The sequence below is a fragment of the Mytilus galloprovincialis genome, chromosome 9 (genome assembly GCF_965363235.1).
Source record: "Mytilus galloprovincialis chromosome 9, xbMytGall1.hap1.1, whole genome shotgun sequence".
Classification (NCBI taxonomy): domain Eukaryota; kingdom Metazoa; phylum Mollusca; class Bivalvia; order Mytilida; family Mytilidae; genus Mytilus; species Mytilus galloprovincialis.
This window is the reverse complement of record NC_134846.1, coordinates 92,639,634-92,652,344: the sequence shown is the minus strand read 5'-3', so window position 1 is coordinate 92,652,344 and position 12,711 is coordinate 92,639,634. Positions and strand designations below refer to the sequence as shown.

The following is a 12,711-nucleotide window of genomic DNA, read 5'->3' as shown; positions in this document are numbered from 1 at the left end:
CTTGTTTATCCTTTTATGTCATGGCATTGTCAGTATGTTTCCTTGTATGTCATGGCATTGTCAGTATGTTTCCTTGTATTTCATGGCATTGTCAGTATGTTTCCTTGTATGTCATGGCATTGTCAGTATGTTTCCTTGTATGTCATGGCATTGTCAGTATGTTTCCTTGTATGTCATGGCATTGTCAGTATGTTTCCTTGTATGTCATGGCATTGTCAGTATGTTTCCTTTTATGTCATTAAATTGTCAGTATGTTTCCTTTTATGTCATGGCATTGTCAGTATGTTTCCTTTTATGTCATGGCATTGTCAGTATGTTTCCTTTTATGTCATAGCATTGTCAGTTTGTTTCCTTGTATGTCATGACATTGTCAGTATGTTTCCTTTTATGTCATGGCATTGTCAGTATGTTTCCTTTTATGTCATGGCATTGTCAGTATGTTTCCTTGTATGTCATAGCATTGTCAGTATGTTTCCTTGTATGTCATGGCATTGTCAGTATGTTTTTACAATGAGTTTAATTATCCCTTTGGTATCTCTTGCCTCTTTTTCACCTTTTTAGCTCACCTGCTCTCTAGATATCTGATACAAAAACTGTCGGTTCAATTTGTTGCATTGCAAGGTACTCATAGAGATCATTTTGGGTTTTATTTCTTTGATATTCGTCAATAACTAAAGAATCAGAAATTGATTTTTGTCCAGTTTTACAACCAAATTCTGCTTTAAAGAATCAAGATTATTGTTTATTGTTTTCTATGATAAGACAGAGCCGTTTTAACTATCATTGGTTCCTGATGAAACTGTTTATTTGCAGTTAAAATGCAAAATACAATTTTCAGGAAAATTAATTGTAACTAAGTAATAAGCTCTTTAAAGTTTGTTGTAACTTGTATTATAATTCTTTCTAAAGTATTTGCGATGTTAGAACTTATAGTAGATCTGATATTCTGTGTTCTACTCCCTGAGACTCGTATATTTACATTGACAGGTCCTCCTCCAGGTGCACCTCCTATGATGTTCAGACCTATGAGAGGTCCAATGCCACGTATGTTACCACCAGGACCACCCCCTGGTAGACCAGCAGGACTTCCTCCTGGACCACCACCAGGACTACCACCAAATGTTAGAATGCCACCAAGGATGCCACTTGGGCCACCTGGTAAGTAATTATTAATTAATTGTATGTTAAAAGTTGTTTTCATATTTCATCAACTACTTTATGTAATGGCTGCAATAGAAAAATTGACATTATTTGTGGATTATAAGACTTTTGACTTTTGTGGTTTGTTTTTTGAGCTGCATCCAGACTCAATGCTATTTGATTGTCATTTATTTCAATTGCAGGCCTTCCTCCTCACAGAATGCTCCGTCCACCAGGAGCACCTCCAGGGATGCCTCCACTTCGACTGGCTCCACCTGGTACCCAACCAATACAGAACCCTAACGTTATCAGTGCTCAGCCCAGTATCATGAAACCGCCACAGATATCATCTGAAGAAGAAAAGAAGGGTACAGCTACAATAGAAGCTAAACCACAGATAAAGAACGTTGGTGGGGATGTGACAAGGTTTACACCTGTGGCCTTGAAAATTAAACGTGATCCTAGAGATTCTAAAGGCAGAGTTATTAAGAAAGGTAATTAAATATAAAAACACTGTCAATTGCCAGAATATATCCTACACTGACCGGATGTTATATGTAACAGGGAAAATCTTCAACATCTGCCAAAAAAATATGAACGGTGATTGATGCGTGGAACAACCTGTTTTACATGATATATTTTTTTTATTGGAAATAGAGTGATTAATGTCTGATACTTTATTTTGCTAGACAAGCTTGAATTATAAGTTATACAGCTTTAAAAATTTCAAATGCTAAACTTATAACAAAAATACTCTATTATAATCAGTGACCTTGAGATTAGTCTCAATAAATATTCTCAAAAATGCCTAAGTATTCTGTCTTCATTTCAGCTAAAGAGGAAGAGAAGAGAATATCAGGAATTACACCTAAATCAGCACCAGTGGTGGCAGCAACCCATACAAAGACCAAGGATGATGCTTATGATCAGTTTATGAGAGAAATGGAAGATTTAATATGAGGGAAATTAAAGGTAATTATCTTTCATAAACAATTCACACACGCCAAAACACAGGAGGATACTCTTCAATATGTTGAAAGAGAAATTTAGGAGGAAACATTAGATATAGTCCTATCCCTGCAAACTAGATCACAGGTAAGGTCAAAGGTTGATGCTTTGGATCAGTAGGTCACATAAGTAAAAGTCTAGGGTGAGAAGGAGTAGATTAAATATTTTATAATTGTCCCTATCTATACATCATAACAGTAGCTCTAGTTATTTATGATTGGTTTATGGAGAATATATCAGTTATATCAATATCTGAACTGGCTTGTCTCCCTTTGTACTATGATATTTTAATGTGTGGTTACATTTTGCCTATACATTTAACTACCAACCCATGTTAGTACACAGTTGTGTTGCTCTTTAAAATTTGAATATAGTTAGCTATGTTGAAAGACATGCAGAATGTCAAATTATAAAAATGATACATGCAGTTTTATAGGTACTCATCTTTAATCATTCCAAGGTACGCTCAAACCCACTTTTCTATGATTCATTATTGATTATAAAAAATGGGAAATATATAGTGAATATGAATACATCTACAAAAAAAGACTCAGAATGGAAACTTAAGTATTTTTATTGAATAAATCTGGATGAAAAAACTATCATAACAGGTACAATTTGGGCACTCTAATGTAGAATACATGGTCTTCCAAAAGGTGCCTATTCTCTGCAATTTGATGCTAAAAACCAAATCACTATACATTACAATGCCCTATGACACATTCCCTCTTCACCCTCAAACCCTTCCTATTGACCCAAGGTCAACTTGGACAGTGTATTCATTAAATATATGTATAGCATAATATATTATTAAACTCTATATCTGATCTTTGAATTACACTAACTTGCTCTCGGAAAAACTTATTTGACTTATAAACATTTGCATTGAATAAGCTTAGCATAAATAGATGGATTTTTAATTATTTATTTATTTTTATTTTGATATTTAGTTAAACAGTATCATAGAAATATAGGTTATATATAAATTTTAGTACTGTTATATTTTGGACTCATTGCTTTGTTAAAGTTAAACTTGTTCTTTTATGTGATATAATGATACCTTGGCTAGGTTTACATGTGTAAATTACCTATGATGATGTGTACAATAGATAACTAATGGTTATAACCTCTATATCATTTATTAAACAAGTCAATAATTAATATAGTTGACAAACACCTTTGATCATCAACTGCCACCTACCTACCTAAAAACTTATGATAACAGCATGTCACCTAAACTGGATGTCAACTAATGATCTCTTTCATTATTCTACATATAAGAGGATTAACCTAACATTAAGCTAGGTAAACAAGAGTAGGTATGAAAAGGGTACTGGGTATAGGACAATGACACAGAAAACCAATGACATTATACCAAAAATGTCGTTAAAAAATAGACAATTGTTTATACAATATTAAAATATTTCAATCACCAAGTGCAGTAATCAGTAATATTTCTAGACACATTAAAATGAATCAGAAATGTATGATATACCGGCACAATTTTGGTAAAAATATAACAAAACTAATAAACTAAGACATTGTAAATATATAATTGATGAGATTTCGAAAAAGAGAAAAAAAGAGACAAATAGTTTTTGTCGAGCCTGCAACTTTTGTTGCAGAAAGCTCGACATAGGGATAGTGATCCGGCGGCGGCGGCGGCGGCGGCGGTGTTAGCTCACTTCTTAAAAGCTTTATATTTCAGAAGGTGGAAGACCTGGATGCTTCATACTTTGTATATAGATGCTTCATGTTATGAAGTTTCCGTCAGTCACATGTCCAATGTCCTTGACCTCATTTTCATGGTTCAGTGACCACTTGAAAAAAAAGTTCAAATTTTTTGTAATGTTGAATTCTCTCTTATTTTAAGTAATAGGATAACTATATTTGGTATGTGCGTACCTTGCAAGGTCCTCATGTCTGTCAGACAGTTTTCACTTGACCTCGACCTCATTTCATGGATCAGTGATCAAGGTTAAGTTTTGGTGGTCAAGTCCATATCTCAGATACTATAAGCAATAGGGCTAGTATATTCGGTGTATGGAAGGACTGTAAGGTGTACATGTCCAACTGGCAGGTGTCATCTGACCTTGACCTCATTTTCATGGTTCAGTGGTTATAGTTAAATTTTTGTGTTTTGGTCTGTTTTTCTCATACTATATGCAATAGGTCTACTATATTTGTTGTATGGAATGATGGTAAGGTGTTCATGTCTAGAGGGCAGATGTCATCTGACCTTGACCTCATTTTCATGGTTCAGTGGTCAAAGTTAAGTTTTTGAGTTTTGGTCTTTTTATCTAATACTGTATGCCAATGCATAGGTCAACTATATTTGGTGTATGGAAATATTTTATGATCTTTATGTCAGTCGCGCAGGTTTTATTTGACGGTGACCTCATTTTCACGGTTCATTGCACAGTGTTAAGTTTTTGTGTTTTGGTCTATTTTTCTTAAACTATAAGTAATGGGTCAACTATATATGTTGTATAGAAGCATTGTTAGCTGTACATGTCTGCCTGGCATGGTTCATCTGACCTTGACCTCATTTTCAAGGTTCATTGGTCTTTGTTTAGTTATCTTGGTTAATGTTAAGTTTATGAGACAGTTGTAATAAAACTAAGCTTTATACTTAGGACTATCAACATAATATCAATGATTAGTATAGAAGGCGAGACATTTCAGCGTGTGCACTCTTCTTGTTTTTCTATGCACCTGTCATAGCGGTGGGGATTATAGTTTAACCCGTGCCTGTCTGTACAACCCAAAATTGGTTTCTATTCTCTAACTTCAGTTTGCCTCAACCAAATGTTATGAAACTTATACACAATGCTTATTACCACAATTTCAGATTAATACGAATTTGGGTAGCATCAATTATTTGTGTTTTTAGTGGAATATAAATTTCACATTGCTTTCACTTGTTTAGAAATATTTAAAACTCTACAAATAGATTACTAAGGTTAATTAAGGGAATGCTACTATTTTTACAGTGTTCCTTATGTTGGCCATGAACATTTAAATGACCATAAATAAAAATTCTTTTCTAATGAATATAAATTATTCCATAAATAAATACCAGCATTGTATAGAATATAACTTCACTTTTAAGTGTTTTTATTTTGGATTCCAGTTCTAATAATTGAGAATTAGAGATCCATTCATTCTGTTGACTCCTTAGCTTGGCATTTTCAATGTCAAGGTCATGGCTATCAAAATAAATAAAACAGTTATTGGTAAAGGTGTCAGTTAAGCTAGGGTGGTATTGATTTAGCTGCAAAAAATGTATACTTTACAATTTTGAATATTGCTATTAGTAGATGAAGAACAGCAATAATAGTTATTCATCTTTCAATGGTGACTTTTTCTTATCATTTCTTACAGTAACTGAATTTTGTGCATTTAGTTGACACTCTCTCTTCTGAGATAGAAGACATATAAAAAGACTAACACTCTTACTGTATTGCCTTTCATTCAACTGTTATGTAAAACCAGATATCATTGTTTCGCATCGCGGTACAGAGCTATAAGTTTCAGTTGAAATACATGCCCTCTTGAAAATATCACTTATCACGTATCGATTCTGATTGGTTGCATTACAGTTTGCACGATTTGCTTTGCTAAACAATGTTCCTACACAATGTTTACAAAAATACATTATCTGTATTTTATAACTTCTGACAGTACACTGTACACACCGCCAGAAAGGCACACGTCAAGAGTCATGTCTAAATTTATAATTGTTTTAATTTTCAACAAGAAATTTTAATTTTTTGAAAGCATATCAATCAATATCTAAAAATACCACATTTCCAATACTAATTTAACAACCACATGCACACATATAACCTTAAATTAGTGTAGAGCAAAGCAGTCCATAGCTTTTTAGAAAGCTAGAACTTGTTTAAGGTGAAGTTACAGTAAATAGGATGTTTCACTGATTTATCTGTAAAATATAGATGCATAAAAAATTAAAGCTTTTGAATATATATTTTTATAGCCTATTACAGACTAAGTTCTCTGCATACTAGTATGTTAAAAAAATGTCATAAATGTTTGATATACCAGTAGCAGTTTGGTCAAAATATTACAAAACTATAATTGTTTATGGCTGAAATCTGTCAATTTAAATCTAACCATCTTCTCAGATGATGGATATTGTTTCCCTTAAATTTTAATCTTAATTTGACCAATGAAACACTGTAGATAGATATAATAGATTGTCATAATTAGTATAAAAGTATAGAGTTATCGTTCTTAAACAGGTGCTTGTATGAACATGAATTTGAACTTGTTAAGTATGGTCAATTGTTATTTATTAAATACATTAATGTGGTCTTTGTTGGGTTATTCCCTCAATTTTATGACCTGAACAGAATTATAATAAGTTGAAAGAATTATACAATTATAAGGATAATCTATATTATCTGATTTTTAAATATTTATGTCTTTTTTATGTAGAGCTGACAGTCATGTAATGTCTGCATGATTTATAGATATTTAAAGTACAATTCTTTGTCAAAATTAATGCTACACAATTTTCAATAAATGAGCATGAATCAATGCTACATGTCCTATGAAAATTGCTTTACATTCCTGTCTACCATATTCCTACGTTTAAATCACATGTTGTTCAAAGTTTTCATCAGGAAGCATATTGAAATTTTAGTCAATTTTATTTTGAACAGTTGTTATCAAGATATACTGTCCATTAAAGCCAAAGACTGGCCTCAGTAGTTACATTTTAGGTTCCTTAAAAAGAGTATATGTATATCAATACCAGTAACAGGTTATTTCCATTACATTATAATTCCAAACTTCACCATTTGAACAATTTAGAGCAAATTAAAATTAAAGTCCCCTTTATAATATTAAGAGTATTCATGGAGTGAATTTGTGTCTGTTGGCCAAATGACAAATAATCATTGAAGCTGGCCTGCAGAAAAGTTCTATTTATGCTTCTCTTGACCTATATTATATGCCTGAGTGACCTTGACAATCTTTAAGAGTGATTTTCATGAATATATGTAGTAAAATTGTTTTAAACACAGATTTTGTTTGTGTTATTGGTTGCTTGCTAGACCTTTATAAATAATTCTAAAATCCCTATTTTAAGTTTGATTATGCCCCTTCCGTAGTAGATTGGAGGGGAGATTAGGTTTTACCCTTGTCCGTCTGTTCATCCAATATGGCCACACATTGCTACCCATTCTTTTACTTTGTTTGCCTTAACCAAATGTTATGAAACTTATACACAATGCTTATTATCACAAAACAGGTGTCAATTTTATATTTTGGTGGTGTCACTTGTACCGTTCTAGAGTTATGCCCCTTTATAAATGGGGAAAAAATTCTGTTTCTGTTTTCTTATTTTTCCCTCAACCAAATTCTATGAAACTTATGTACAATACTTATGAGAAAACACGGATCAAGTAAAAAGTTGTGTAACTTTACTGTTTAATACTGTTTTTGAGTTATGTCCCTTTATATTCTGTCCATCATTGAAAGGAGTTATCTCCCTTTGTTTTGATTATTGCAGTGTGATTCATTATTCCAATGAGCAAGGTGATATAATCTCAATGCTTGCTAGAACTAATTATACCTAATTAGTTGTTTTATATTTTAAATCAGAACTACTTGGGTACATGATATGCTTAAAACAGGAAAATATCAAATAAAGAAGTACATTTTTGCCTTCAGTGTAGGTGTAAAAAAAATAATAAGTCAAAAGATGATATAATTCCTCTAGAGTTAGATATTGCAAATGAGGGTTATGTCTTGACACATAATAATCAAGAAACTACTTGTCCATTTAATTTATATTTTCATACTGCATTAAGAATAAAGTAATTAGATAAATTAATAATTTAAAAATGTTTTATCAGAGCTATGATGATTACATACAAACAAATTAGAGGTTTAATGAACTTCCCAATCAGATAAATAATATTTACAATAAGAAATAACAGGATCTTGTGTCATGATATAATTTAAATCTTAGGTTTCATTGATTTATAGTTTGAATCATGTGTGAATTATACCATACTAAAATCAATGGTATATAACGGTACAGGTTACAGTTAACAATAATACTATTTCATTAAAATATATACCATACTAAAATCAACGGAATATAACGGTACAGGTTACAGTTAACAATAATACTATTTCATTAAAATATATACCATACTAAAATCAACGGAATATAACGGTACAGGTTACAGTTAACAATAATACTATTTCATTAAAATATATACCATACTAAAATCAACGGAATATAACGGTACAGGTTACAGTTACAATAATACTATTTCATTAAAATATATACCATACTAAAATCAACGGTATATAACAGTACAGGTTACAGTTACAATAATACTATTTCATTGGCTAACTCAATTCTCAATTTTAATACTTTGTGACTCGTGTAGGTAAACAGTTTACATTTTAAAATATATACACAATAACTCAACATGATATTTATTTATATAAAATCTTGAAAGGAACCTTTTGATTATTTATTCATGCTCTTAACTGTCAAATGACACAAATATAACTTAAAATCAACAATACTTTTATTAAAGTAGGCCTTAAAGCTTTTATTGATGAAGTTTCAAGAAGGAGTAGGTTCAGTAAGACCCCTTTCTGGCCCCAAAATATAGCAGTTTTACAAAATTGAGCAAATGTTATCTTTTGGCTATTTACTGGAAGGTAGAATGCTTCTGCGTCATAAATATGGGCTGTTTTTGACAATACAATGCACAAATATCGGGTGCTAGCATCATAAAGTCATGCTAAATTACTGAAATCTTCACAATTTTAGCATTTTAGCTAAATTTTAGACGGTTTCCGTCTTAAATGAAAGTGGCCGCATTTGTGTTCATTCATTATATTGAAATCTAAGTTGTATTTTATGATAACACATAACATATATAAAGGTTGAGGATGAACACAGATGCAGCCACTTTCATTTTTGACAAAAACCATCTGCAAAGTGACGTTTTTTTGGCATATTTGGTAGATTTTTCATATTTAAGCTTGAATCGGATCGTTTTTAATGACTAAATCAGTCAAAATCTTTCACATACACGAATTGATTCAATTGAAATAGTCACTTAAGTGTTTAAAAAGTGTCCAAAATCTTTCTTTAGATGAACCTGAAACTTGAGGCCAAAATCGACCCTTACCGGACCTACTCCTTTCTAAGACATTTTATATCTTAACTATGCAGGGGGTTATCAATTGTTTCTAACAGTAGGTCTTTACTTATAACATTTTTTTATAAACATCATGGAAGATTGTCCTGATAAATTCATTTACATGGAGATAGATTTGTCAACATGATCTACCCTTTTTGGGGAAGACGGCTTCAAGCCGTCAATCCCCAATGGGGTTGACCAGAGTGACATTCCCTCACATCATTCATTTTGTTTTTTTAGTGTGGAAAACCCCCAACAAATCTTACTAAGAATGATGAGATGGGGAGACATAAATGAATAAATTGACTTTAAACACTTTTTTACACATTTCCCTTCTGTTTCTCTCGAAATTATCGTATATCGAGCTCTCCTTTACACTATTTATGTTTCTTTAACAATCCGGAAAAATCAGTATGACAAGATATTCTAAATATATCCAACCTACATTATATTTTATAGTGACGTCATTGTTGGAATGCCCCACTACGCATAAGCAGGGATATACTTCACTGGTTATTTAAATCATTCTCAAAGATTGTGCACTTATTAAAAAATAGTATTTGTTGAATTTAAACATAATGATGTTTGCTATAGATGATTTAAACATCAACATGCAATACCTTAATTTGTAGGTCAACAACTTTCAAAGTAAACAGGAAGTCCGAGGGGCTACATGAGATCGGGGAGAGAAACGATCTTTTCCATTTTTTTCTGTAAAACTCTGTTTTGAGAATCTTCCTCCAATTCAGGAGCACCTCAATTTATGAGCTAATTATCCACTAAAATAAACACTTAAAATGTGACATTTAGTATCTTAAAATGTGACATTTAGTATCTTAAAATGTGACATTTAGTATATGATAAGTAGTCTTTCATTAAAACTAAATTTTATGTACCAACATAATCATTGTAATAGTTACAAAAAAAATTACAAATGTTGCATTTTGTAGTTTAAACCTATTTATCATGAAATTTTACAAATATTTCAAAATGTAGGATTTGGAAACAAGCTTCACACAGTTTACATCAATCATATTGTTATTTTTATTAGTACCTGTATCCCTGTGATGAGAGATATAACTGGGAACTTTATCAATGGAAATTTAAAACTGAATAGATTTTTCAGTCCTAACTTTCTTAAGAAAAAAATTAAAAATTTTAAGAGTACTGTCACAAAAAATGGAAAATGGCCCTAGCCTACAGTTCAGTCATACACTATTAAGATTTCAAAAATAATTGTAGTTGTTGTTAAATTTTTCTCATTTCAGATTTCATAAAGAAAAAGAAAATTTATTCAAACATTTTTTTGAGAGGATTAATATTCAACAGCAAAATGAATTGCTCAAAGGCAAAAAAAATATTTTAAGTTCATTAGACCACATACATTCTGTGTCAGAAACCTATGCTGTGTCAACTATTTAATCACAATCCAAATTTAGAGCTGAATCCATCTTGAATGTTGTGTCCATACTTGCCCGGGCAACCGTTCAGGGTTCAACCTCTGCGGTCGTATAAAACTGCGCCCTGAGGAGCATCTGGTTTCCCCTTAAAATGATTACCTCTTGTGGTCGATTATCTCTTGCATCCAGGAGGAATGGCAGACCAGTTTATTATTTTCCCAATGAAACAGAATCTGCAATTTGTTATTTCTCTTAATTGTTGTTTCTATTGAAAACAGGAGTGTCAAATGTAGTTCTAACTTTCATTTTCTTTTTTTGTCTGCAGTTTTTTAATGCTAAGCTGCCAAAAGATTGAAATTTGTTGTTTACAGTTATTTATCAATTAATAAGCTAATACCATAATCTTAGTTTAGTTTGGGGATTAGGCGTATTGGAAAGCCAGCATAATGCCTACTTTTTTGTCCATACACATATGTATGCATGTATATATATATATATAAGTACTGTGTTTTTATGATTTCAATGGGTGGACAGTACCACACATAACCTACTATTTATCAATGGACAGTACCACACATAACCTACTATTTATCAATGGACAGTACCACACATAACCTACTATTTATCAATGGACAGTACCACACATAACCTACTATTTATCAATAGACAGTACCACACATAACCTACTATTTATCAATGGACAGTACCACACATAACCTACTATTTATTAATGGACAGTACCACACATAACCTACTATTTATCAATGGACAGTACCACACATAACCTACTATTTATCAATAGACAGTACCACACATAACCTACTATTTATCAATGGACAGTACCACACATAACCTACTATTTATCAATGGACAGTACCACACATAACCTACTATTTATCAATGGACAGTACCACACATAACCTACTATTTATCAATGGACAGTACCACACATAACCTACTATTTATCAATGGACAGTACCACACATAACCTACTATTTATCAATGGACAGTACCACACATAACCTACTATTTATCAATGGACAGTACCACACATAACCTACTATTTATCAATGGACAGTACCACACATAACCTACTATTTATCAATAGACAGTACCACACATAACCTACTATTTATCAATGGACAGTACCACACATAACCTACTATTTATCAATGGACAGTACCACACATAACCTACTATTTATCAATGGACAGTACCACACATAACCTACTATTTATCAATGGACAGTACCACACATAACCTACTATTTATCAATGGACAGTACCACACATAACCTACTATTTATCAATGGACAGTACCACACATAACCTACTATTTATCAATGGACAGTACCACACATAACCTACTATTTATCAATGGACAGTACCACACATAACCTACTATTTATCAATGGACAGTACCACACATAACCTACTATTTATCAATGGACAGTACCACACATAACCTACTATTTATCAATGGACAGTACCACACATAACCTACTATTTATCAATGGACAGTACCACACATAACTTCTATTTATCAAATGTTCAAGCTTATTTACACATTAAAATGTAAATATTTAAAAATATTCCAATTAAATCCATTAGTCAGAAAAGATCTTAAGTCCTTTTAAAATGATTAAATCTAAACATTATAAAAGTACCATAAAGGGCGTATTCTGTTAATAAATGTATGCAAGTACTTTCAAGAGAACAGCAGTAAATATTTTAATATAACTGTAAATTTGTGTTTATATAATTTTTGTAATCCTAAAATTATTTTGAAGATTTAAGCAAACAGTTATAATACTCTGTGTAAAGTTTTTAAAGATCCTTTCAGGAGTGTTAAAAGTGCTGTTTTTATACTTTCAAACTCACGACCTCTGGTTAAAGATATTTTAGCCACTACTGACCTAATTTGGAATATAAGTTAGTTAAATCTCTATGTCTCTCCATATTAAG

At 31.8% G+C, this 12,711-nt stretch overlaps 1 protein-coding gene across 1 annotated transcript in view; it reads left to right on the top strand.

The window, feature by feature from the left end:
• Window positions 1-12,711, top strand: part of LOC143046375 (WW domain-binding protein 11-like) — a 29,967-nt gene that overhangs the window by 13,471 nt on the left and 3,785 nt on the right. Inside the window, exons 12-14 of the mRNA XM_076219516.1 lie at window positions 988-1,158; window positions 1,344-1,634; window positions 1,973-2,112. Of these exons, the coding sequence (XP_076075631.1) occupies window positions 988-1,158; window positions 1,344-1,634; window positions 1,973-2,100 (590 nt within the window). The 3' untranslated portion in view covers window positions 2,101-2,112. The remainder of the gene's footprint in view (window positions 1-987; window positions 1,159-1,343; window positions 1,635-1,972; window positions 2,113-12,711) is intronic.